This window comes from Tachypleus tridentatus, chromosome 1 (genome assembly GCF_004210375.1).
Source record: "Tachypleus tridentatus isolate NWPU-2018 chromosome 1, ASM421037v1, whole genome shotgun sequence".
Taxonomy (NCBI): domain Eukaryota; kingdom Metazoa; phylum Arthropoda; class Merostomata; order Xiphosura; family Limulidae; genus Tachypleus; species Tachypleus tridentatus.
Genome location: NC_134825.1, coordinates 24,506,187 through 24,534,024, shown reverse-complemented (window position 1 = coordinate 24,534,024; position 27,838 = coordinate 24,506,187). Strand labels below are relative to the sequence as shown.

At 33.4% G+C, this 27,838-nt stretch overlaps 1 protein-coding gene across 1 annotated transcript in view; it reads left to right on the top strand.

Moving 5' to 3' along the window:
• The window catches only part of LOC143244596 (voltage-gated delayed rectifier potassium channel KCNH8-like), a 99,570-nt gene extending 73,049 nt beyond the window's left edge, over positions 1-26,521 (top strand). Inside the window, exons 9-14 of the mRNA XM_076489572.1 lie at positions 5,434-5,633; positions 6,859-7,108; positions 11,488-11,708; positions 14,377-14,525; positions 18,240-18,367; positions 20,364-26,521. Coding sequence (XP_076345687.1) covers positions 5,434-5,633; positions 6,859-7,108; positions 11,488-11,708; positions 14,377-14,525; positions 18,240-18,367; positions 20,364-21,091 — 1,676 coding nt within the window. The 3' untranslated portion in view covers positions 21,092-26,521. The remainder of the gene's footprint in view (positions 1-5,433; positions 5,634-6,858; positions 7,109-11,487; positions 11,709-14,376; positions 14,526-18,239; positions 18,368-20,363) is intronic.
• Positions 26,522-27,838: the final 1,317 nt, after the last annotated feature.

The following is a 27,838-nucleotide window of genomic DNA, read 5'->3' as shown; positions in this document are numbered from 1 at the left end:
CAGAAACATTTGTGGAATTATCCTGTCTTAGAACCTTCAGACATCGATTATCTGATTGCAAAGTGAGCAAACAAATAATTATATGCGTAGCCTTATCTCGTGAGACTAAGAGATGACAAAACAGTAACACGAGCTATGTACCTTGACAATGCAGTCAATGTATGTGTGTAGTAATCTGCTAAGAAGTATAAAGAATTAATTGCGAAGCTGTAATGATCGTATGAGAAAACGAAGACATTAAGTCTATTCTATTAAACATTAAAGAGGAACATAATTGAGAAACACGACTCCACTGACAAAATTGGAAGAGATTAAACAGATCTCACAACATAAAAATAAAGAGTTAAATTATAAAATGAGTAACATTATATTTCGTTTAGTAGAAGATAGTAGTTTGAACTCAGTGAATACAATACAGATAACTTATTTAATTAAGATGGAAGTACACTTAAAATGAAATACATGGCTTCATTGAAACCACGAAGCCCTACGAATACCAGTTCACTGGCAGATTATATTTTGTTATGAGCACATAGACAGATGTTTGTATGGAATCTACAATGATAATAAATTAATAAATTACACTTACCTATATTTTCAATATTGATAGATAATTTTCAAAGAACGTCTATTTATTTTATAAGTACTTAACAAAATTCAAGTGGTGTTGTGTTTTTTTAATAGTAAAGCCACATCGGGCTATCTGCTGAGCCCACCGAGGGGAATCGAACGCCTAATTTTAGCGTTATAAATCCGAAGACATACCGCTGTACTAGCAGGGGGTTAAATTCAAGTGGAATGCATTTTATTAGGAATATTTCACTTAGTTAAGAGAAAAGGGAAATAATAATAATTTAAATCTGATTTCAAGGTTCAGGAATTACATGGCTGAGTATTCCTGTTTGACATTTATAGAGTGCTTCTTTGATTAAACTGGACATTCTGTTTGGTCAAGCTTGGAAAGCTAGTACGGGTTTCATCTTCAGAGAATGACAGGAAGACTATTAATATCTAAACAGACTTATAGAATAGGTGGATTATTATCAATATTTTGTTACAACTTATAGATTACATGGATTGTGTTTTTTCGCCTTGAAGTCTGGGTGTGTGTTATAAATAAACATCTGCTCGTGTTTCACATTTTTTACACTGTTTTAGAAAAAGCTTTAACATAACAGGCTTTTCTAGCTCTGAAATGTGGACTGTATCGTGTTTCATTATTTTTATACAGTTTTATAGAAAGTTTTAACAGAACAGGCTTTTCTAGCTTTGAAGCGTGGTCTGTGTCTAACGCTCCAACAGAGATTAAAGTATCGTCCACTCAAACTTTAGGTTCATGAAGTGCATAAAAGAACTTCATAAAGACTGGGTGATTATAATTATTGAAATAATTTGATGGCATTTGTATTTTATAAGAATTAGACTACGTATAAGAGACTAATGAATGATTGTTAAAATAAATGAAAGGAAAACAACAGTTATGAAAACGATATGATTTCTGAAAAGAAAAATTATATCATTACGTTTGTTGAACGTGTATTTATGTTTCAATGATGCACATGGTGTATAATTTAGATATCTATATAAATACACTTACTTGGAGCGAATAAAGGACATTTCGAACTCGCGGAGAGAAATACATCACTGCAACACACAGCTTTCATTGGCTGGCTTTCCTTACGGGGTTCTAGTGATGAGAGGTGGAAATCCACAAAATCGTTGTGACTCAGTGATATGGCAAATTTCAGAATATAATGGGTCACAATCCACAGTTTTAGTGGTGTAAAAATGCATACTTAATGTGTCTTTATGCATTGCAATATGGGTATAAAAATACGAATCTATTTTCTTTTACTTACAGTGTAGAGTTATTTTAAATAAATTTGATGACTATCAAAAGTATGGAATGACAAGAAACTATTCGCATGCTTAGCTGTCTGAAAATACAGGATGTTCGGAAAGTCACTGCGCACTTATATATTTATTAACAGACACGTTTCAATATAGAATACAGGAGGTAAATATGAATGACAATTATAAACAATGTTGAAAGTGACCCCTGTTGGCATCAATACAAGCCTGGATCCTTCTTATTTTGTTTCTAAACACCGCTATCAGTTGCTGGCTTGAAATAGACTGAATAGACATATGATTACAAAACTGCACAGTGACTTTCAGAACACCCTGTACAAAATATATATGCAAAAACGGCTCGTTTGGGTTGAGAAAATATTTTACATTTTCTATATTTCTCTACAAGTGGGTTTTCTCGACATCACTCTATACAAAAGTATTTAGTTCAGTTATTAATCCCTTTTTGTAACGTTTGAATTTTAAAACCAAAATAGGGATTAGTTTTGAAAACCAATATTCTCACTGATTTTAGTTTAATATTTTTTGTTATTCTACTTGTGACTTCTACTTTGTTTATTAACTCATTTTTTGGGTTAATAAGTAAACGACTCAGAGCATCCAAGTGGTTGAGTGAGAGTTAACCTCACAGTAGATAAAGTACTTTAAAGTTTCACGGTTATTGGGTTGTCATTGAACTTTTACGTACCACTGAAATCGTTACAAGTGTATCTGTTTATCGTACATTGCTCGGTTATATCCTGATGTACTTATTTCAAATATGGCTACTATGGACTTAGTAACGCCACGAATCCTGTTTTCTGTTTAGTTTATATTATACATCCACATGTCTTCTGTTCCCTTCAAAATATATAAAACCTCATGAATAAAATTCTGTTGAGTCAAAATACATTTAGATCAAATAGATCTATTTGATTTATTATTTCTTAAAATGTCTTTCCACATTTGATGCTTTGCGACACTCGGTATTGACGTAAGTACAATGATGACGTTTTGTTAACAATAGAAAAAAGAACAGGATGAACTATAAGCAAAATAAACGTTAAAGCTTTAAACACTTCGAAGGGAAACAACCTATTCTGATTCACTGTTTATCGTATTTAATCTCTCACGACGAGGTAATGCTTTTTGGCCCTCAGTAATAATCTGAGCAAGGTTTGTGTCTCAAGTCGTGTGTAACCTGGAAAAACAAGTTAATCCTTTTCATGCGCCACAGTATTTCCTGTAGTTGGACAGCGTGAGATTTAGGCTTCATTCCAGGAACTCTCCACTCTTTCAGAGAGAGAGCAGAAGACAGTTAAAAGGCTTGTTTTAACAAAGAAAGAAACCATACGCCGTAATAGCAGACAAATATGTGAGTTTTATAAATATATTTATAAAAAAAACATGGTTTGTAAATGTTGATTAATAACTAATTAATGTGTCGTTTGTTAAGTTTGTTTTGAATTTCCCATAAAGCTACAAGAGGGCTATCTGCGCTAGCCGTCCCTAATGTAGCAGTGTAAGACTAGAGGGAAGACAGCTATTCATCACCACCCACCGCCAACTCTTGGGCTACTCTTTTACCAACGAATAGTGGGATTGACCGTAACATTATGGCGCTCCCACGGCTAAAAGGGCGAACTTGTTTGGTGAGACCGAGATTCGAACCCGTGACCCTCGGATTACGAGTCGAACGCCTTAACACACTTGGCCATGCCGGGCCTATTAATGTATCGAAATCCCTGTTAAATTCCGACTGATTGTAGGATAGACTCAAACCAGAAAACTCTTAATATAATCTAATAACTATACTAAATGCCAGATTAGGTAGACTATATATTTCGAATATATAACGAAACCAACATTACATAGTAATGCTATTTATCGAGAAAAGCGCAAAAAGTTTATAATTTTATGATGGTATTATCCTGTAATAGGTTGATTCTGTTCCCCTACGGATAGAATATTATTGTATTTAATTAATATTTATGAAGCTTGCAAAATGTATGTTAAAAGCTAAAATGTACAATGAACATGCTTTTCTTGTTGGTAATGTGACAAAATAATTAATCTGATATGAGTTATATTGATGTTCATTGAAACATGATAATTTTTGTAAGTTGTATTTTATATATCATATACTTATTTGAAATTGGAATATTATTAACATTTGCTTAACTGAGAGTAATATATGATAATAACAATACGATTTTGGGTAAATATGTTATATTGACTTGATGTACTAAATATAATAGTTATTGTATATTAAATCTTAATATTCACTTTATCTTTAGGCCCGGCATGGACACGTGGGTTATGGCGTGCGACTCGTAATCTGAGAGTCGCGGGTTCGCATCCCCGTTGCATCAAACATGCTCGCCTTTCCTGCCGTAGGGGCATTATAACCTGGAGGTCAAGCCCACTATTCAATGGTAAAGGAGTAGCCCAAGAGTTGGCGGTGGGTGGTGATGACTAGCTGCCTTCCCTCTAGTCTTACACTGCTAAATTAGAGACGGCTAGCGCAGATAGCCCTCGAGTAGCTTTACGCGAAATTCAAAAAACAAACAAATTTTATATTTTGGGAAATTGTTTTGAATTTCACACAAAGCTACACGAGGGCTATCTGTGCTAGTCTTCCCTAATTTAGCAGTGTAAGACTAGAGGACAGGCAGCTAGTCATCACCACCCACCGCCAACTCTTGGGCTACTCTTTTACCAAAGAATAGTGGGATTGATAGTCACAATATAACGCTTCTACAGCTGAAAGGGTGAGCATGTTTGGTCTCACAGGGACCCGACCTTTAAATTATGAGTCGAGTGTATTAACCACCTGGTCATGCTGCACCTATTTTGATATAAATAAAACAACGTGTTCCATATTCCTCAAACACGAAAACGTAACACTTTATCATTGCGTTGCTACAGCCTGTTAAAACAACAATTGTTAAGCACAAAGCTATACAATGGGTTACCTGTACTCTACCCACCACGGGTATCGAAACCCGGTTTCTAGCTTTTTAAGTCCGTAGATATATCGCTATGTCACCGGGAGGAAGGCTTCATTTTAACAACAATCGTTTCATTTTGACATTTCGTGTAATTTCCCAAAATGTCGAAATGAATGAAATGTCGCTACAGTCTGGTGTTGCTACCCATAAATACCCAAACGTCGTAAGTACGATGTAAGTACTATGTAGCCTAAATCTTCTGTTGAATAATTATTTTACTGATACTCATTGCACTGTTTATTTTATGTCGTTAATCTTGATAGAAATAGCATAAAGAATAATTACAGATGTTTACACATCCATAATACATTGGTTTTCAAATTTCATAAAAATAAAATTCGACTAATTCATTGATAATACACTGCTTTTCGTGGTTGAAGTTATTATACGTTAATGGCTTAATACGATACCCTTAGGATGAAACTGGCTTTTACGAGGCCTTAAAAGGCTTAAGAGTATTGTGTATTTATACATGTAGTATATATTTATAAGCAATTCTATATGAAACAAGACGTGAAACCATGCATCCTAGGTGTAAAAATGTTCTTATATTGTGTTATTTTTTTCACAGCTTTAATGCATGCTGTGGTTTTTGGAAACGTCACAGCTATTATTCAACGCATGTACTCCCGGCGATCTCAATATCAAACAAAACTAAGAGATTTGAAGGACTTTTTCCGTTTACACCAAATATCCAAGCAACTGCGACAGAGGATGCTAGACTACTTCCAGACCACGTGGTCACTAAACCATGGAATTGATGCAAATGAAGTAAAGAACCTTTCTTTAAGCGAATCATACTATAATATTGGGCAATCACTAATGATAGTTTACACATTTAATGTATCCATAATTAAATAATAAGTAAAACAATTTATAATAAGCAGAAATTCATCTATTCCACAGCTGCAAATCGATTTTTTTAAAAACTAATAATTTTGATAGGCTCTAATGACAGATGCCTCTGGATAATCTGTTCAATAAATTACGGCTGGTACTGATGTTAACTTATTAACTTTCCTATATTTATGTATCATAAAAACTGTCACATATAGAGCCTTCGTTCTGTAAATGTACGTACGATTCCTGATAAGATAGTCAGTCAGTGTAAAACGTCTCACTACTTCTAGGTGCAAATAGAGTCTGGTGGATTTAAAGTATATTTTAAGTGAAAATAAACGCTGTGTTTACTTGAAGACGAGTAATAACTCTATCTCTGTGTTGGCAAATGTTTCATATAAAATTAAATCATAATGATTGGCTAGTCATACTTTCAAGCTCACATAATTTTCGAATAATGAACTATATTTTTAATTACATAACAAGCTCTTCTGCGAACGCAAACGAACTTAGCAGGGGCTTAGTTTAGAGAGAGAGAAGTCTCAAGAACTCTCTCCCCAACAGGGGTAATCAGAAACGTTGTGTTTCCTCTTGAAGTGCGATGGGGCGTTATAAAATTGACGGATGAGAAAGGGGGAAGCGAAACAAAGACGACATCTGGATGTGATGTTAATATTTTATGTCAATTTATGTTTTTAACTTTATTACTATTGTGACTCCTCGGTCTTTACGCTTTTCAGTTAATTTTGTTACATGACGGCGTCTCGCAGCTACTTACTAGAAGTTGTCACTAAAATAACTTTCCAAACCAACACTTCATTGCGGGATAATTTACTATATTTAGTTATAAACGTTCATTCGTTTTCTATCGGCACTCATCTAACCAGGGTAAAACCTATAATTATTAGTATAGATATACTTTATGAAGTATGAATCAGGACTATTTTTTTAAGTCATGTACGCCAAAGTTAGGTAAAGTCAAAACTTAAAAAGTCGACAGTAGTTTTGACATATCAGCGTTTCTTGATTTAACCCAGTGATAAAGTCGAAACTCAAAGAGCAGACGATGGCTTTGACATATCAGCACTTCCACTGATTTTTTTTTTTCAGTTTTTAAACTTTTTAACGAAACTTACCTTTGATACATTTTGTGCAGGTTTTACGGGAATTTCCGGATGAACTTCGAGGTGATGTTTCCATGCATTTGAATAAGGAAATTCTTACTTTACCTTTATTTGAGACGGCCCCTCAGGGTTGTTTGAAACAGTTGTCTCGACATATTAAAAGTAATTTCTGTGCACCAGGAGAGTACTTAGTGCACAAAGAAGACGCGTTGGTATACATTTATTTTGTGTGCAACGGTTCCATGGAGGTGTTACAGAATGGCATGGTTGTTGCTATTTTGGGTAAGTTATATTATTATTAATCCTAATGAAGTTGGAAATTACTTAGAGAACTGGATTAAAGGTTTCTCACTGATTTGTGCTTAGCCTTCTTAGCCTATATAAAATTATATATGAAGTCCTGGAACTTATCCTGTGCAGGCTAATCTTAATATATTAATGTAGTATTGAAAATTCACTTCATGCGTTTTATATTATAATTCACAAATAGTTTGTTTGTTTGTTTGTTTTGCATTTCGTGCAAAGCTACTTGAGAGCTATCTGAGCTAGCCATCCCTAATTTAGCAGTGTAAGACTAGAGGGAAGGCAGCTAGTCATCACCACTCACCGCCAACTCTTGGGTTACTCTTTTACCAACGAATAGTGGGATTGACTGTAACATTATAACACCCCACGGCTGAAAGGGCGAGCATGTTTGGTGCGACCGGGATTAGTACCCGCGACCCTCGGATTACGAGTCGAGCGCCTTAACGCTCTTGGCCATGCCGAGCCTAATTCACAAATAAAAAATATGATTCACTTGAATACTGTCACAGTATTAACAGTTTAATTTAACTTTATTTTAAAATATTATGCATACATAATCAAAACAGTATCCATAATACAGCTTTACGAAACTACTAAGTCGGTTTCTGTATTAATTATTAATGAGAAAAAGCAATGATCACTCCGACTTTCAAAGGCGTTTATGATGGTAACTATTTAAAGGGAATATTGTGGTTGAAAGCCTATTTTTACTTATTAAAATTCACATTATAGCTCATCCGTAGTATATCTTTATTACATAACTCTGTGTTTAACTTATGGCTGATTTCATGCATTGATCGTGTTTACATATTACTTAGCGAAAGAATTAGCGAGTGCTTCGAAACATTATCTTTAACCTGTTGACTGCCAAGTATTTCAGCTGCTACGGCAACTCCGAACCAAGTTCAAAATACAACTCTAATGCTTCTTCATTTTGTAACTTTTTCGTGACGCCATTTTGGATCGAAAGTGAAACAATTTGTAAGTAGCTCAAATGCATGTCTTTAAAAACACATTGAGAACATAGTATTGAGAACGAATTAACTCGTCCGTCGCACTGTGTTACCAATCGGCTTGGACGAGTTATCTCGTCTACGGCAGTGAACAGGTTAAAAATTAAAATTGTAAAGACGAAATTTCCTGATTCGAAGTTACCTCTTTCAGGTAATCTAATTCTTCCATTTATAATATTTGAAACTTACATTTAACTTGAACGTAAAGGAATTATTAACAACAGCAATAAAAGTGAAACATTAATATTTATCATTCTTAAATACGAACCTAAAATATGGAAAATCGCTGGGAGATGAATAAACACTTCTTGGTATTTTTATTACTTAATATACTTTTATTATTCATCATAAACTTGTTTTTCAATTTTATTTTCAAGGGATTTCATACAACTAATAGTTTTTTAGCATTGATAAAATCAGCATGTAATTTTAAATGGCTACATTAAACATAGTTTTACTACATAGAAATGCTCCAAGATTTTATGAAGGAAAAATCACTTATAAGGCTATTCATGCGGTTGTATAAATTTTAGCTTAATATTGTTGAACTACGGTGTACGTTTCATTTATAAGGTTTTGAAACCTTACGATGTCTTTACAATTTTTGTCGCCGTGTCTAAGCATGTTATATTTGACGACGATGCATCTTTACGCTAGCTTTGTAAGTTAGTTCCCGTCACCAAAAGCTTGTTTGTAAGAATGTAATGTTCAAAGTACTCCACTGTTCTCTGCAGAATATCCATGATCCATATAGCGCAAAAAACGACAATTTATAGCGCTTGTTCAACAATTTGATCGAATATACTCCATATGCTGAATGTCTGGCAACTTGACTGAGACATATTTTTTGTATGGAACAGCCTGAATCTGTTTCATTTCCTAGCTGCTCGAGGTACGCGACAGTTTGCTGGATATCTCGTGGAAGTACACATGATTTGTGTCGCTTTCTTAAAAGGATATCCTTTTTGATTATGTCGTGATTATTACAGAAGCAAGCGGTTTACGCCAGTGATCTATAAATTTATGAATTATTTCCAGCTAAAGGACGCCTCACATGAATAAATTACGACTTACTTGTAGTTCTATTTTGTGACAGTCACGGTATCTCAAACTGACCCATTCTCCTTTGTATTCTGATTCCATTAAGTGAAATGGATGAATTTGTATTTAGAATATTAAATCCTCAGTCTCAACCTCTCTTTTAAATATGATCTGAATGTACGAATATCTTCCATTGGAAATGGATTTTTACATATTGTTCTCAGAAAACAATAAGCTTCTAGTGACATCGTACTAAATACAGAGCATTAAGCGTTACCAGAATATAGTCGGCCCGGCATGGCCAAGCTTGTTAAAGCGTGCGACTCGTAATCTGAGGGTCGCGGGTTCGTATCCCTCTCGCGCCAAACATACTCGCCCTTTCAGTCGTGGGGGCGTTATAATGTGACGCTGAATCCCACTATTCGTTGGAAAAAGAGTAGCCCAAGAATTGGCGGTGGGCGGTGATGACTAGCTGCCTTCCCTCTAGTCTTACACTGCTAAATTAGGGACGGCTAGCGCAGATAGCCCTCGAGTAGCTTTGCGCGAAATTCAAAATAACAAATAGCATCTGAATTTAGTGCACTAGTAAAAAGTTGGTAGTGATTAGGTTAAATATACGGGTTTACAAGTAAAGTATGAATTTATAGTAAAAACAAATAGTGTTATACAATGTAATGTATGGACATTCTCTTACATAATCGAGGTTTTATTTCAAAGTAACTAGCTGAAGTGTAAAAAGCTTTTTTAACAAAACTGTTTACTTAGTAGAGGTTTCAAAGTATCAATCCTTTCTCCAGTAAAAAAAAACAACATGTTATTTACTTTATTAAATTTGTAATGACAATAATTTCTAAACTGATTTTTAAATATTCTAGTAGCGAGTGAACTAGAAAATACAAACACTCAGACTTAACACGTACACTGTTTAGAACTTTAGAGGGTGAACTAGGCAGTAGAAACACTCAGACTTAACACGTACACTGTTTAGAACTTTAGAGGGTGAACTAGGCAGTAGAAACACTCAGACTTAACACGTACACTGTTTAGAGAGTGAACTAGGCAGTAGAAACACTCAGACTTAACACGTACACTGTTTAGAGAGTGAACTAGGCAGTAGAAACGCTCAGACTTAACACGTACACTGTTTAGAGAGTGAACTAGGCAGTAGAAACACTCAGACTTAACACGTACACTGTTTAGAGAGTGAATTGGGCAGTATAAACACTCAGACTTAACACGTACACTGTTTAGAGAGTGAACTAGGCAGTAGAAACACTCAGACTTAAAACGTACACTGTTTAGAGAGTGAACTAGGCAGTAAAAACACTCAGACTTAACAGTGTACCAAGAACAATACCATCTATTGAAAGTTGAAAATCTTTACTATTTTTACACACCTTAAGAATCAATCTGTTGGTATGTGAATTTTCCACCAAAAACATTCTTCAGTTGTTCTTACTTGCGTTGCTAGCTTACATGTGTAAAAGAAGTTAAAAGTAAACTTATCTCAGGTAATTCATGTTTTATCCAATATTGTTTTGGGAAATAAAATATGATGTTTAGCAGAAACGAATTTAAAACACCCAACAAAACACTTGAAACTACTGAGAATGACGACAGTGTAGTTTGATAAAAACACCCAACAAAAACACTTGAAACTAATGAGAATGACGACAGTGTAGTTTGATAAAAACACCCAACAAAAACACTTGAAACTACTGAGAATGACGACAGTGTAGTTTGACTCACAAAATTAAGTATGAAAATAAAAATATTCCGAACCTGTGTTACACGGATTCATTGGTTAGGATGATATGTTCATGGATCACATTTTATATCATTATTGTGAACAATAAGTTGATTAGTTTGATTTATGATGTCAGAAAAAAAAACATGTAGATCCAAGGTTTTTTTATAACTTTAATTAGTTTCATATCACTAGTACAATAGCGCTCTGTAAAAACTTTAAGTATTACTACTAGAATGTTAACAATTTGTCATAAATACTACTTTTGGTTGGTTAATTTGGATACAAGGAAGAACAAAACGTCACAAACCCTGAAATGCATTTGAAAATCTTTAATTAACATTACTGAAACGTTTATATTATGGCAGATTTGCTAAGACATTGTGAAGCGTATCAAAGGTTAATTGAAACCTTAATTCACAATAACATGAATTACTACCACACTCACAAGTAAGTATATAATTAAAAGTTGTTTTGTGATTATTATTATTATGAGTTGACTTACGTTCTATGTCTTATGAATTTATTTTATATTTCTTTTGGGGGAAACACAGGAAAAGGGGACGTAGTGGGGTGTGATATTACCCCCAATCTAAACGAAACTGTTATCAAATCCAGTAGTGATGTCAAAGCCCTGACCTACTGCGATTTGAAATGTATTTATATCCCTGGTCTGGCGGAAGTTCTCAGATTATATCCTGAATTTGCTGAAAGTTTCTGTCATGAAATTTTACACGACTTGACTTTCAATCTTCGTGAAGGTTACGAAAACGAGGTATGAAACGACTTTCACGTATATAACTTTATCTTTTTAACTGAAACTTATTTAATGACGTGTTTAATACGAACATTTTAACTACTAATAAATGAAGAAGCAATTTACTTTTTATATGTATGTGTGATTCGTGTCTATGTAAATTTCTTTACTTTTTGTATATCAAGATTATATGTTTCTTTAATTTAGAAATGTTAAGATATTTTCATAAAACACACTCACCATTTCACATGAAAAAACTACGTATAAATTTTCATTAGATTTACTAAAAGACTATTATTAAAATGTTATCTATATGATATATGTATAAATTGTATGTGTTTTGCAGGTTGTGTTTTGTGATTGTCTTCTCTTTTCAGGTAATTAATAAAAATAAAAAAGCTACAAAAATCAAGTATGTAATTAATCATTCAATTAGCTTCACTAAATCACACGATGCTAGCAGATTCCGTTGGTTACTACAATACTTCAAAGAACTCGAATTGTATCTTGACTTTCTGTATTTGTTATACTTTAATAGGGCGTGAAAAGGCTGGAAAGTTAACTCTCGTGTATTAACGTTTAACGTCGAACTCTTACTTCAAATAATATTCAAATAATATTTTTGTGTCCTTTTCAAACATTCCAAATAAGAACGATTTCCCTTTGTATTTATGGCGAACATTCTTTTCATCTCTAATTAATTGTTTTGTTAAATGTTCATATCTGCATAAAACCAACAACATAAAATTCTGTTATATCAGTATATTTTGATGGAAAATTAGGACTTTTAAAATGCTTTAACGTGCTGAAAAATTACAGAATCAGTTTCATGACTTAAAACATAATAACATTTGAGTTTCGAGATAAACAGTATTTGAAACAATTATGGATTGTTTCGTAAAATGGGTTTGAAATGAATATATTATGGAATATTTTACTCTGTGTTGTATTAAAATGAACTGTGCCAGAGTAAAGGCCTGTGTTGATGGTTTATACTGTGATTGGTTGACATCCAACCAATCAAATAGTGCCACACTAGTGTAATGCTTATAAAAGTGCAGGAAGTCATACAGCTCTTAATGATATTAAGTAACTCAAGATATGCTACTGACTCGATAACACTACATTATTTTCCATATATGTCTTCCAGAAAGGTAAGATACACCTCAGCATGAAACAGCACTCATGGGTGTTTAAATTTCAAAACCAATGCGTAGGGGAAATAACCATATCAAAACAGAGAATTAGGTTTATAGAATGATTTAAGATGGAGAATGATGCTCTTCATAGATGGATCCAAATTCAAATTATTTGACAACAATCAATGATTCTTTAATTCATAGCAGAAAGGAGTAGTTTATAGCCGTTAACATACAGTTTATTCAGTGAAGTATGCTGGAAGAATAAAGAAAAATTAGGATACATTCTTGCCAGTAGTGTTGGAATTTATACAAAAAATTGATGTCACCATGACTGCTGATAGGTACTGTCAGGTTCTTATAAATCACGCCATTCCTTGGGATTCATTTTCCAAAAAGGCAGTGATCCCAGACATATAGATATTGAAAGAAAACATAAGGTTGGTGAAACACAGCCTAGCTTGGTTTCCACAATGTCCGAGCATTAATATTATTAAGGATGTATGGGTTTATACGGTAACTAAGAAGATCACACGATAAACAAACAATTTAGATGAACAGAGGGAAATTATTAAATTAACATTGAAAACTTTTCTCACCATGAAAACTATGTACTGCTGTACTTAAATCAAATACAAAATACACTTTTATACACCTTTGTTTTCAATTTTGTAAAATTAAAAATTCTATTGTTTAATTGTAATCACTTATTTTTGTGACAACTGTGTTTATATCACAAGTGCGTCCACACACGTATTTTCAATACAGTACAAAAATAAAAATCCGTTATTTTCAGTTATACAGCCATGATAAGTAATAATTAATATCGTAACAGGAAAATGTTTTTTTTCCAATAATCAACTAAAGTAACGAAAAAAATATCATCCTAATTCAGAACTGCATAAATAAAACTAGAAATATTATGTAATTAAACTCAGTAATTATAACTTGAACCAAAACAGCTTGATAGGCTTAGGTTGCTAATGTTATTAATACACTTTAATTAAATTTTCATATACATTTTCTGTAGCTACTTCAGAGACAAGTTTCCCTATTCTGTGACTTAAAATATATATTGTTTTCTCCTTAAATAGTAAAAAGGTTGGGAGGGCATACAAATATCACTCTATTAGTTTAGGCTGTTTTAGTGTCATGTCATTTTTTATTATATTTGTGTGTTTTGTACATTTTTGTGGATTTTTGTTTTCAGTGTAACTTAAACAGATATTTTTAAACATACAAGCTGGATAAATATTAACTAACAAAGCTATAACAATAGAAGTATTATATTGGATATTCCAGCCCTAATCTATAAGTTTTACAGTTTAGTTAAATCATCTAAAATGAATCAGCAAACGGCAGAAAGGTATATTGCATTATTTACGTATATTGAGCGGTTTCAGTTAAATTATGCATAGAACGTTGAACACGTGTAAAAATCCTTCACATTTACTGTGCATCTCCAACTGTCGCGTAATCTATTGCTTTTTAGAAGTATTATGATTTGAAAGATAAGAAATCAAAACTGAAACCTTTTGTTAAAACAGCAAGATGATAACGGAATTCACTCTCTTACACTTCCGTCGATTTCCGAGGACGACGAAGACAATGATAGTGACGGCACGACGCAGGCTTCTCCGTTGATGTCACCTGTTGCATCTTCAAATAAAGGGGCTTGTCGCTTTGTAGGAATAGGGTAAGTTATAATCAGACAAAGACAGCTTTGTTGCATAAATATTGTCACCTTAACTAAACGAAGCACCTCCAAATCACAGAATCACAATGAACACCTGGGAGGGTCAAGAATGTGTGGAGATCATAATCCATTCACATACACCATATAAATGTGTGTTAGAAACTCTATTTTACTCACATACACCATATGAATGTGTGTTAGAAACTCTATTTTACTCACATACACCATATAAATGTGTGTTAGAAACTCTGTTTTACTCACATACACCATATAAATGTGTGTTAGAAACTCTATTTTACTCACATACACCATATAAATGTGTGTTAGAAACTCTATATTACTCACATACACCATATAGATGTGTGTTAGAAAATCTATTTTACTCACATATACCATATAAATGTGTGTTAGAAACTCTATTTTACTCACATACACCATATAAATGTGTGTTAGAAACTCTATTTTACTCACATACACCATATAAATGTGTGTTAGAAACTCTATATTACTCACATACACCATATAGATGTGTGTTAGAAAATCTATTTTACTCACATACACCATATGAATGTGTGTTAGAAACTCTATTTTACTCACATACACCATATGAATGTGTGTTTGAATCTCTATTTTACTCACATACACCATATGAATGTGTGTTAGAAACTCTATTTTACTCACATACACCATATAAATGTGTGTTAGAAACTCTATTTTACTCACATACACCATATAAATGTGTGTTAGAAACTCTATATTACTCACATACACCATATAGATGTGTGTTAGAAAATCTATTTTACTCACATATACCATATAAATGTGTGTTAGAAACTCTATTTTACTCACATACACCATATGAATGTGTGTTTGAATCTCTATTTTACTCACATACACCATATGAATGTGTGTTAGAAACTCTATTTTACTAACACATACCTTACGACTGTTTGTTAGAATCTCTATTTTACTAACACATACCTTACGACTGTTTGTTAGAATCTCCATTTTATTCATATACGCCATATAAAAGTGTGCTTGAATCTCCATTTTACTCACATATACCATAAAAATATTTGTTTAGTTGCCTTGATGAATTATAAAGTACCACACTCCCTCAAACTCCTGGATTGTTTGTTTTCTTAGAGCTGAAAAGAGACAATGGGTGAAGAGTTGCTGGTAGCTAGCATGTCTAGCACGAAAACGCTGCTAGTAATCTCAAACATGTTATCTTTTTCAATGACATCAGCATCATCTATTAAGAATTTATACAGATTGCATTTCGGTCACTTAGAACTCTTTCTATTTAGAGAGACTCGGTCTTAATCGTCTGTGAACAAATGACCCTAAAGGTGTTGTTTGGTAAACATTATTTTCCACTCTGGTGTTTTACTTCAACGCAGACGGTCAGAATTTCATTGTTATTCTGTGACACATTTGCCAAAGTTTCTCCTATTACCTGCAGTTACTATTGTTAATTATAAAGTAAAACAATGTAATTGTGAATACCATATGAATTATGTATGTATATTTATTTAGGTAATTAAATTGTTAACTCAAGGTAAGTTTAACTCCAGTGACTGAGAAAACCATTAATGCTATATCCGTATAATTTGCTTCTAGACTTTAATATAATCATCAACTTATTGGTTATAAATGCTCCAATACTTGCCTTAAACAATTATCAAGGAAACAAATCTATTACTGTTTTTATGCTTATGAGATATAAGGATAATAACTATTGTAAGTAAACATTTCTTGGGCCGTAACAATATGTCGTATAAACGAGCTTTTGACTAAAAATTAAAACTGTAAACAATACAGACAGAATAAAAAATATATTGAACAATAAAACTGTTAGCAGTGTTAAAAACATTAACACAGCCTTTCTTACTTGAGGAAAGATCTTGTCTGCGCTACAGATTTATGAAACGAATTACAAAATTACATAGAGATCGAAATGTCTTGAATTTATGTTGGTTCCGCATAGACTGGAGGTTCAACAATTCGTGTCGTTGTTTACAACATGCACATTAGAGTTTGATAATTCGTTTTGTAGTTTATACATTACAGGTGGAAGTTTGATCAATTTGTTGTTGTGTTTTTTGTTTATGTCTAAAAAGATGGAATTTAAGTAATTCGTGTCTTTGCTTATTTCTTACGGGTTCGAGTTTGATCAACTCATTTCTTTGTTTATGTTTTACTGGCTGGAATTTGGTCAACTCATTTCTTCGTTTATTTCTTACTGGCTGGAGTTTGATCAACTCATTTCTTCGTTTATGTCTTACTGGCTGGAATTTGATCAACTCATTTCTTCGTTTATGTCTTACTGGCTGGAGTTTGAACAACTCATTTCTTCGTTTATATCTTACTGGCTCGAGTTTGACCAACTCATTTCTTTATGTCTTACTGGCTGGAGTTTGATCAACTCATTTCTTCGTTTAAGTCTTACCACCTGGAGTTTGATCAACAAATTTCTTTGTTTATGTCTTACTGGCTGGAGTTAGATAAACTCATTTCTTTATGTCTTACTGGCTGGAGTTTGATCAACTCATTTCTTTGTTTATGTCTTACTGGTTGGAGTTTGATCAACTCATTTCTTCGTTTAAGTCTTACCACCTGGAGTTTGATCAACTCATTTCTTCGTTTATGTCTTACTGGCTGGAGTTTGAACAACTCATTTCTTCGTTTATGTCTTACTGGCTGGAGTTTGAACAACTCATTTCTTCGTTTATGTCTTACTGGCTGGAGTTTGATCAACAAATTTCTTTGTTTATGTCTTACTGGCTGGAGTTAGATAAACTCATTTCTTTATGTCTTACTGGCTGGAGTTTGATCAACTCATTTCTTTGTTTATGTCTTACTGGCTGGAATTTGATCAACTCATTTCTTCGTTTATGTCTTATTGGCTGGAGTTTGATCAACTCATTTCTTCGTTTATGTCTTATTGGCTGGAGTTTGATCAACTCATTTTTTCGTTTATGACTTACTGGTTGGAGTTTGATCACTCATTTCTTTGTTCATGTCTTACTCGTTGGAGTTTGATCAACTCATTTCTTCGTTTATGTCTTACTGGTTGAAATTTGACCAGTTCGTGTTTTTATTTATATACTACAGATTGGAGTCTGATCAGTTCATTCTGTTTTTGATATGTTACATGTTGAAGTTTCATTAATTTGTTTATTGCATTTACTATATATATAAAATTTTCACATTTAGGCTTTGTTCTTAAAGCTTTGTTATTATATTTTTGACAATCTTTGTACATTGTTATTGTTATACATACTCACATGATTCTTTTATTTTAAATTAATTTCAGTTAGTCACAGATCTTGTATCTCACCTGATCATATCAGGTAAACCTGGTGACAGAACGTTGCCTGAACTGTAAAGAAACTGAGTTATTTTCTAATATGTAGTTCGTTTATAGATGTGAGTCTAACTATAGAACAATTTAAGCTATAAGAGAAACACCTCATTCAGGGAAGAAAACATTCGTTATCATGATTTGCTATCATTTTATCTCTAAAGTAGTTTTAGTTACGGTTACTTATTTTGATATTGCAGATTTACCTAAAATATTTTTCTCACTGACAGAGTAATTAAAGTGATAAAATATTAACATTATTTAAGTGCTTAGGTTGAATGACACATGCTCTTGTTTGGATTAAAATTACTCATGATAAAAATATATTTTATTTTTTTATCTTCCAGAGATGAGAATTCTGATAAAAAACCGAAGATTAGTGAGTATTCGACTTCTCACGTTCGTCGACCATTCTTCACGCGCTCAGCCTGTCGGAATGAAAAGCTTCGAGCTGCAGTCACTCATCCAAACCTTGGTACCACATTAACTAGAACATAAGATTAATCATTTGAAACACTTACAAAAATTAACTTTGAAAAGATTAAAAAATTACAAACTGAAAGCAAGTAGCTTTCTGCAACCATTGACAACGTGTATGAAACTATTCGTTTTATTAATTTTCAGGTTTAAGTAACCTAGGTCATGGTAAATGTGCAGGACTGTGAATCTGTAGGTTAAGTAATATTTCTTGTACACGCTTTACGCAATCAGTTGTGCAGGAATTGTGGACATGAAAGTAAGTTTGTTTGTTGTTGTTTTTTAATTTCGCGCAAAGCTACACGAGGGCTATCTCCGCTAGCCGTCCCTACTTTTGCAGTGTAAGACTAAAAGAAAGCCAGCTAGTCATTACCACACACTAACAACTCTTGGACTACTCTTTTACCAACGTATAGTGAGATTGACCGTAACATTATGACGCCCCCACTGCTGAAAGGGCGAGCAAATTTGGTGTGAGCGGGATTCGAACCCGCGAACCTCAGATTACGAGTCGAGCGCCTTAACTCAGCTGGCCATGCCGGGCCGTGAAAGTAAGTCTAGCTATTAAATAACCGCAAATACATCATGTATTTCTGACTAGTTGCTCTCTTTTTATGGCCAGCTAGGTGGTATTGAAGTTTCCGATCTGGTCATTTGGTCAAGATGCTGTCCAGGCTGAAATATGTTTCCATTTCAGTAATGTGTTGGTTGGTCAACAAAGAAACATGGACAACATTTTAGCCTGAGGTAGATTTATCACGATACTGATAAATCAGCTGTTTCTTTTTTCAATTCTACTGTTATTATTAGAAATTCTTAAAATTCTTCAAAGTTATATAGCGAGCATTTATTGGTTTCTATCACGGACAGTTGTGAGCTGACAGTAGCCCTTTGCACAAAAGTTTAAGAACAAACAAACAAATAATATCGTAATGAGCTGACTTGCTGAAAATAAGTGTAATTTTATAACAAAGTACTGCTTTGAATGTAAGAAAGAAAAATTTAAAACAGACGTTTTGATGAATGTGGGAAATGGCATATTATTTACTTACGGCTGAATAGAGCAAATAAAAGTTAATATATATAAAAATGTGTGACAATTGTTACATAAAATCAGGAATGTTTGGAGAAATACCAATCAAAAATACGAAGAAATATTCCTGTGTGTTTTTTATCTGTGGGGTTTGATTTTGTTAATGAGGCTTTTCTGATGGAACTTCTGTCAGTATCGAGCTCATGTTTTAGTATATTACGGTATATTCTTTTCCGAAAAGATGGAGTTTTTTGTTTGTTTATCGACACGGCCAGGTGGTTAAGGCACTTGAGTCGTAATCTGAAGCTCGCGGGTTTGAATCCCCGTCGCAACAAACATGCTAGCCCTTTCAGCCGTGGGGGCGTTATATAGTTACGGTCAATCCCACTATTCGTTGGTAAAAGAGTAGCCCAACAGTTGGTGGTGGTGGTGATGACTGTCTTCCCTCTAGTCTTACGCTGCTACATTAGGGGTGGTTAAGGCACGCGAGTCATAATCTTAGGATCACTGGTTCGAATGCCCATCACACCAAACATGCTCGCCCTTTCAGCCGTGTGGGCGTTTAAACGCATGGTCAATCCCACTATTCGTTGGTAAAAGAGTAGACCAAGAGCTGGCGGTGAGTAGTTATGACTGGCTGCCTTCCTGTTGTCTTACAATGCTAAATTAGGGACAGCTAGCGCAGATAGCCCTCGTGTAGCTTTGCTCGAAATTCAGAAAACAAGCAAACAAATATGACACTTCTTGGAAGTTTTTCAAAATGACACCTAATGATGAATTGTTTGTAACAGTTATATAAATATATATCTACATAGAGATGTAATATTTCTAAAAATAGATTAAAGAAACGTTCCAAGTAATGCTCCTTTTGACCAACCATCTACATTTATTTTACGTTTGATGCCTAATGTTATGACACTTAAATGATGGCTTCTCTCAAATTGATTTCCATTCCCACTAGGGCGGTCTTTGGAATTATTCGAGCTACGAGATGAAGTGGAAACAACCAGAAACAGTGTTGAGAGGCTAGACAACCAGGTGTCTGTACTGACACGTGACGTGACTACTTTAAGTCAAGAAGTAAGAACTACTATCTCGTTGTTGCGACAACTGTGCTCTTTCGATGGAGTGAGACACCTTTCGTCTTATTCTTGTGATATACCTATAAACATGAGCATCGGTGTCGCGCCAGTTCGTAGTTTGAGTCAGCCGGTAGTCAGTCAGTCAGCATCAGTAGACGCTCAACAAACATCCAAAAATTTGAGTAACAGGAAAACGTGTGGGACACAAACTGATCGGTATCTACTCCATTGTTTCTTAGGAAAAGTTGGTGATTACAGTTCGCCACCACCCAATTCCAGTTATTCATCATGTTCTTCCAATGATGATCGAGTCCGTTTCATCGTCGGAAACGTGGCTACTGGAGGAAAGGATGACTGTGAAAGTGTATCAAATGATAGTGTTTTGAGAAACTCGTTCATGCTAGGCGGCGCCACTTCTCCACGAGAGCTTAACTCACCTTACCGGTTGAACGTATCATGGAATACACCACAGAGCGAGACACCCGATTCTTTGTTGTCTCCAAACTCTCCAGGATGTTCAACCAGAAGACAATTCCAAAGTCCAACTAATGAAGAGGCAAATGAAAAGACAGTCTCTATAAAAAGACAGCTTTCCACTGAATGTTAGTAGTAAACCAGAGAGGGAGAGGTCTCTTATTTATAAACACAATATCCTCAGAAAAAAATGAGATGGTGATTCTATAAGGTCTTTATAACTCAAATAATGGTGACGACATTTATTCTTACCATACTTCTTAAAATAATGTTTAATGTTTTAAATCATTTCAACTTAAATAAGTTTGAAGAAGACAGTGGGAGTGAATGCTATCGTTTAGTGCTTGCAACACGTGAGTTAATTAGCTTTATATATCATAACAATGTGCATTTAGCTGTTTTTATAAAATATTTCATAGTATTTTACTTCAGTGCCAATAGAGAATTTTTTGCTCTTCCAGATAACTCCAAATAGGTGTTTTAATAATGTGAAATGACTTCACTTTCATATTTCCTGATAAATCTGAATAACTATTTGTATGTACAATCATGACACGTGTTTGAGATAGCCAATTAGGAGATGAAATATCGGTGTTGTAGTTGTACGTCATGAGTTACCAAGAGCTATCTATTGTTTGTACGAGTCTCAAAGATTCCTTTGAGAATTTCTTTTGTTAATATATAATATACCGAAGTTGTTGTACAAAAATGCCGTTTAACTAACCAAAGACGTATCTATAATATTAGAATAAACTCTAAGAAACTGAGTATCCTTTTACGATTCGCTAATTTATATTCTATTGCGTAACATTCTATGACTTTAATGAAGTCTTATTGACGTAGAAAATAAAATGTTGTATCTTACCTAGCTTAAAATGATTTATTTTCATAATAATAATGTTTATGCCTGCATCACTTTAAAATTGTTATTGAGTAATTTTAATAATGTGACTGGTTATAACTAGTAGACTTTCCCATATTTTCGTTGTCGGAGAATCTACCTTCCGATGTTAGCCAGGTTATTGGATTCCTGTATTTGTTATTCTATATTTATGCACATTGTGTAAATGTATTCATTTGTTGAACGTCGCCTATAGTTTGGGGCAAGTAGGGCTAAACTTGGGGTAGATTTAGAAGTAATTAGGAACAATGATGGAGCTTGATCAGTACATATTTGGACGTCTGTGAATCACGAGGGTGCCTTTGAACCGCCATCGGAGAGAGCTTATCAAATTTAGTTATTTTATATATAAATATATATTTAATACAGAAAATTCGAAACTTTAACATAACAATTTTAAATTTGTATTCGTTTCAAAAATTATTTGCATACGAATAAATTTGAGAATGAAACGATGTTTATTGTAAAAATTACTGATGTCGGTAAACAGCCTTAGAATGTGTAATATAATGTTATCTATTAAAGTTTTTCCTTACTTTATGTTAAAAACAATTTACTAAGGTCGTATTTTTTATAAGGAAATATTCATCTTGGATGATTTTATTATTTTGTTCTTACAAAAATAAATTTAGCTTTATTTGAAAAATTATTTTAAAATGGGCTACACAAGTGTGAGAAACAAAAGAAGCAAGAATATATCACTTTTACTGAAGAATTATTAGATGTTAATAAATGTATTCCAATTTGATGTGGAAAATATTTTGATCCGTTACTCACAAGTGTTATTGTAACAATATAATTATGAGAAATTTTAGATTTCAGTCTCAGTTTCTACGAGGTCTGGCATGGCGGTTAGGATACACGGCTCGTAATTTTCAGGTCGCATGTTCGAATCTCCGTACCACCAAACACTGTCATCCTTTCAGTAGTGGGGATGTTATAAGGTAATGGTTAATCACACTATTCGTTGGTAACGGACTAGCCCAAGAGTTGACGACGGGTGGTGATGACTAGCTGTCTTCCCTCTAGTCTTACATTGCTAAATTTGGGACGGCTAGCGCAGATAGCCCTCGTGTAGCTTTGCAAGAATTTTGAAAGAATATTTTATCTAAGTGGAAATTATTAGTCTTTATAATTAAAACAGGGAAAGTAAACTACGTTATTTTGATGGAGCACATGAGCATTGAGATTTCTTCTTCAATTAACCCAAACCTTTCTTGTCGCTTCTCTCTCTTTCTTTGTCAATTTCTACAGCAACTTCTGGCCATATTTTAACCTTACGATATAAGGTAAATAGCCATGAAAAAACACCCATCTAGTATACATAGATAACCAATTTATAAAATATGTTCGTTTTTATTTCTGTTCTTAACGAAGCACACGACAGTTACTCCGTATAGTTATGAAAGTGGCACTCTCTTGTCATGTACAGTTATAAGATCCACTCTTACATACATATGTGTGTGTCTTTGTCATTATTGAATCATGTGACACTTTATCCTTTATAAAGTATACTATATCAAATCAACCATTATATATATTTTAATTGTTGTATAATGAAAACTACTTAGTTAAAACTAAACTTTATGGTCTTACGTTTCCATCTTACCTTGTCCACGCTGAAGGGAATTGCGAATCATGACAGTTCGGGAAGAAAATACGGAGCTACAAATTTGCAAACTAAATGTTCATAGCAGTATGGTCTGAGATTAAGTTGAGACTTAACTCTTAAATGGCGGTTATCATCAACTGATGACACTTTCTTCAACAATCCCGCTGTTTAACGGTTAAGGAATAATATGAAATAATGGTTATGGTGTAAGGTAGATAAATTAATTTGAACCTAAAATATTAAGTAGCTGGATAATTATTTACTAGTATCTTTATGTGCTGATACTCCATGTATATCAGCTGGATTTTTAAAAATAAGTCGTATAGTTAAATTTTTGTGTTAATTAATTATTTAAATATGAGTGTTTTCATGTTTTTTTTATCAGTAACCGTGGCTTTAATCTTATTTTGGATATTAGTTTTAAGAACCTGTCAATGTTGCGGTGCTACAAGGGCAGAATTAAACACATAATTACAGAAACATAATACACTGAAATATAACTTTAATTGAATATATCATGTTTCGATGTTTGGTGTAGTCAGTTGGTAACGGCGCTTGACTTGTAAGCTGAGGAGCAAAGGTTCGAATCTCTATTACATCAAAATGTGTGTCGCCTTTCAGCTGCAGGGGCGTTATATATTTTTGTAATTTCGCGCAAAGCTACACAAGGGCTATCTGCGCTAGCCGTCCTACACGAGGGCTATCTGCGCTAGCCATCCCTAATTTAGCAGTGTAAGACTAGAGGGAAGGCAGCTAGTCGTCACCGCCTTCCCGCCAACTCTTGGGCTACTCTTTTACCATCGAAGAGTGAGATTGACAGTAACGTTATAACGTCTCCATGGCTAAAAAGGCGAGCATGTTTGGTGTGACGGGGATTCCAACCGGCGACCCTCGGTTTATGAGTCGAACGCCTTAATCCACCTGGCCATGCCGGGCCCGGGGGCGTTATAATGTGGCGGTAAATCTCACCATTCGTTGGTAAAAGAATAACCCAAGAGTTAGTGGTGGGTGATGAGGGCTAGTTGCCTACCTTCTAGTATTACACTGCTAAACTAGGGATGGCTAGCGCACATAGCCCTCGTGTAGCTTTGCGCGAAATTGAAAAATGAAGAAAAATTTTGATATTTAGTGTATAATTTCCAAGACTTTAAGTCTCGTGTTCAAATACCGATGAGGTACATGCAAAGGATCTAAGAAAAGAAAATTACATTTTACCGAACATTTTTTCATTTTTGTAATATTTGTGTTCCAGATTTCTTTACAGGTCAATAATCACATTGGGGTCAAACTGGTGTTAATTTTGAGTTTTCACTGATTTGAAAATCTGGATTTTAGTGTAAAAAAAAACAACGTTAGTGTCGTCTCATATTTTTGTCTCTACGCTTGATATTAGCGTATGTTACTCAGTTGAGCCTGTTTGAAAGGAATCCTGTAACATAAAGTATTTCTATAAGAAACTAGTGTAAAAACTTTTCTATAAGGATTTCGAAAGTCGCTTCTTGTAAGAAATATAAATGTCAAATGCTTTTTAGTAATTATCTGATGTAAGAAAGTGAGAGATTCTTTTATGAGAAATTCGACGGTTGTGGGAATGGGAAACTTAAAGAATATTTCTGTTAAGTTCTTCGAATGTCGGTTCATGTAAATAAATCTCATGGTTGAAAGTTTCGAAATTAATTAATAATCCTCAATGCAAATGACTTGTCAACCATTACATATATATATACATATACATATAGAATAAACATGTGATTTCCAGAGTCTGTACAATATCCTTAGAACGTTACGAGAATGACCAGTCAGAATATTCCTTGTATATCATTAAAAATATATATTTATTCACAAAGTTCATTATATATGAATTGATACTTTCTTTAAAATCCTTATCAAGTCATCAGAAATCTTCTCTGGACTAGCTTATGTTTATAAAGATGAATAAAGTAAACTCGCTTAAGACTTAAATATGTCTGTCACTGTCTCCACAGGAGAAAGGATCTCCTAAGTGGATTTTCCTAGCTAATCCCCGGGTGACTGTTTAAATTTAGGAGATCCTTTCTCCTGTATATTATTCTTGTAACTAGATGGCGTCAGTTATCATTATGTAATACTTAAAGCTCAAACATTTTCCCGTAAATTATATTCTTCATAGGACATACTTCCATACAAACATATATGTATGTATAATAATACCAGAAGCATATCTCTGTCATTAATCATTAGATACACTTTTAATCAGTCTAGGGAGGTTTATGTGATATGAGGTCATTTATGTGTCTTGAATAGTATAAAGACGTCTAATAAATGTAGCTAGTTCAGTGTAGTAATTTTGAGAAAATAAAATATCGTTAAGGAAATCAAAGCCACTCGATGTCTTCTAGCTACGAATTTGTTTTTGGAATATGTAGATAAATAGTACTTTAAAGTTAACCGGATATATGAGGCCTACTTTGGAATATGTAGATAAATAGTACTTTAAAGTTAACCGGATATATGAGGCCTACTTTGGAATATGTAGATAAATAGTACTTTAAAGTTAACCGGATATATGAGGCCTACTTTGGAATATGTAGATACATAGTACTTTAAAGTTAACCAGATATATGAGGCCTACTTTGTTCATTCATTGCACTTTTCAAACGGTAATTATGAGCTGTTATTTCAGCGGAACTATTTACTGTAGCGGAAGTAGCGAAGCAAGGAACGGATTAGGCCTCTACTCACTCTTTCTTCATTAAATTCACGCTTTAGTGAGGATGAGAAATTCATAGATAGAGTATAATACAGCAAATCTTCTAAAAGTTGTACATGTACCCGCGAGGAATTCACTTAAAATGAGACTTGATAGGTGAATTTCGTGCAATTCAATTATTCAAACGTATACCAGACAAAAATATATAGTAAAAAATAAGCAAACGTTTGACACGATGAATTATAAAGTATTAACAAAAAGAATAACGAATTACTTACATTTTTACGTTATTTTTTAATACGATTATTACCATTGTGTGAACAATAAGCGTGGTGACTCAAATAATAGGGTTTGGATAACAAAAAGGATTTATGTGTTTACAAAATATTTTAATACTTTAATGTCTGGTTCAATGTATGAAATATTAGTAACTTAATCACATTATTTAATACACTGTTGTAAACTGTTTTATTGTGTTCAGAATGTTTTACGATTTTATAAGTGATTGAGATTGCAAATAAGAAAGGGTATAAATGTATTAATTGCTTTCAACAATCTTAAAATACATTTTTATTGTACAATGTTCCTGCCATAAGTATGTCAACTTCAGACATAAGACGTTCGATAACAGAAACTTTTAGGCTAATGGAACAGATGAATCAGCACTAGTGTTTCACGTGAATGAAATGATGAATTCTTTTAACAGCAAAAACAACAACCCACCAATCATGCCTAAAATAGCACCTATTTATATATGTTGCTTACAACCAGTTTCGTTTAGCTCCTGATAAATTTGAATCTTGTCAGCTTAAGTTTTTTTAAGAAAATAAAATATAGTTATACAGTTCTTTAGATATTTTCTTACGGTTAGTTCCTTTTGTTTTAAAACCACATTTATTTTACCAAGTGTTTTCTAATGTTTTACCAATAGAACAATGCTCTTCCAATATCCTGTTCAGGGATAATTAGAATCACAGAAGGTGATGAGGTTTTATTATTTTTAACTTTATTTTTATAACTTGTGCATTACCAGGCGTAAACCTTCAATTCTCATAAATTTAGTCTCGTACATATAAAAGTAATTTTTAACCTCTATTTACTACCGCACACATGCAAACAACTTTCTAATCTTTATTTACTCTTGTGCACATCACATAAAAGCAACATTCTTAGCTTAATTTACTTTTGTACACAAGAAGATAGTTTTCTTATCTTTATCTACTCAGGCACACGTGGAACAAACTTTTTAAATCTTTATTTACTCTTGTACATATGCAAGTAACTTTCTAATCTTTATTTACTCTTTTATAAATGGAGTAACTTTCTAATCTTTATTTACTCTTTTATAAATAGAAGTAACTTTCTAATCTTTATTTACTCTTTTATACTCATGGAAGTAACTTTCTAATCTTTATTTACTCTTTTATAAATGGAAGTAACTTTCTAATCTTTATTTACTCTTTTATAAATGGAAGTAACTTTCTAATCTTTATTTACTCTTTTATAAATGGAAGTAACTTTCTAATCTTTATTTACTCTTTTATAAATGGAAGTAACTTTCTAATCTTTATTTACTTTTATACTCATGGAAGTAACTTTCTAATCTTTATTTACTCTTTTATAAATAGAAGTAACTTTCTAATCTTTATTTACTCTTTTATACTCATGGAAGTAACTT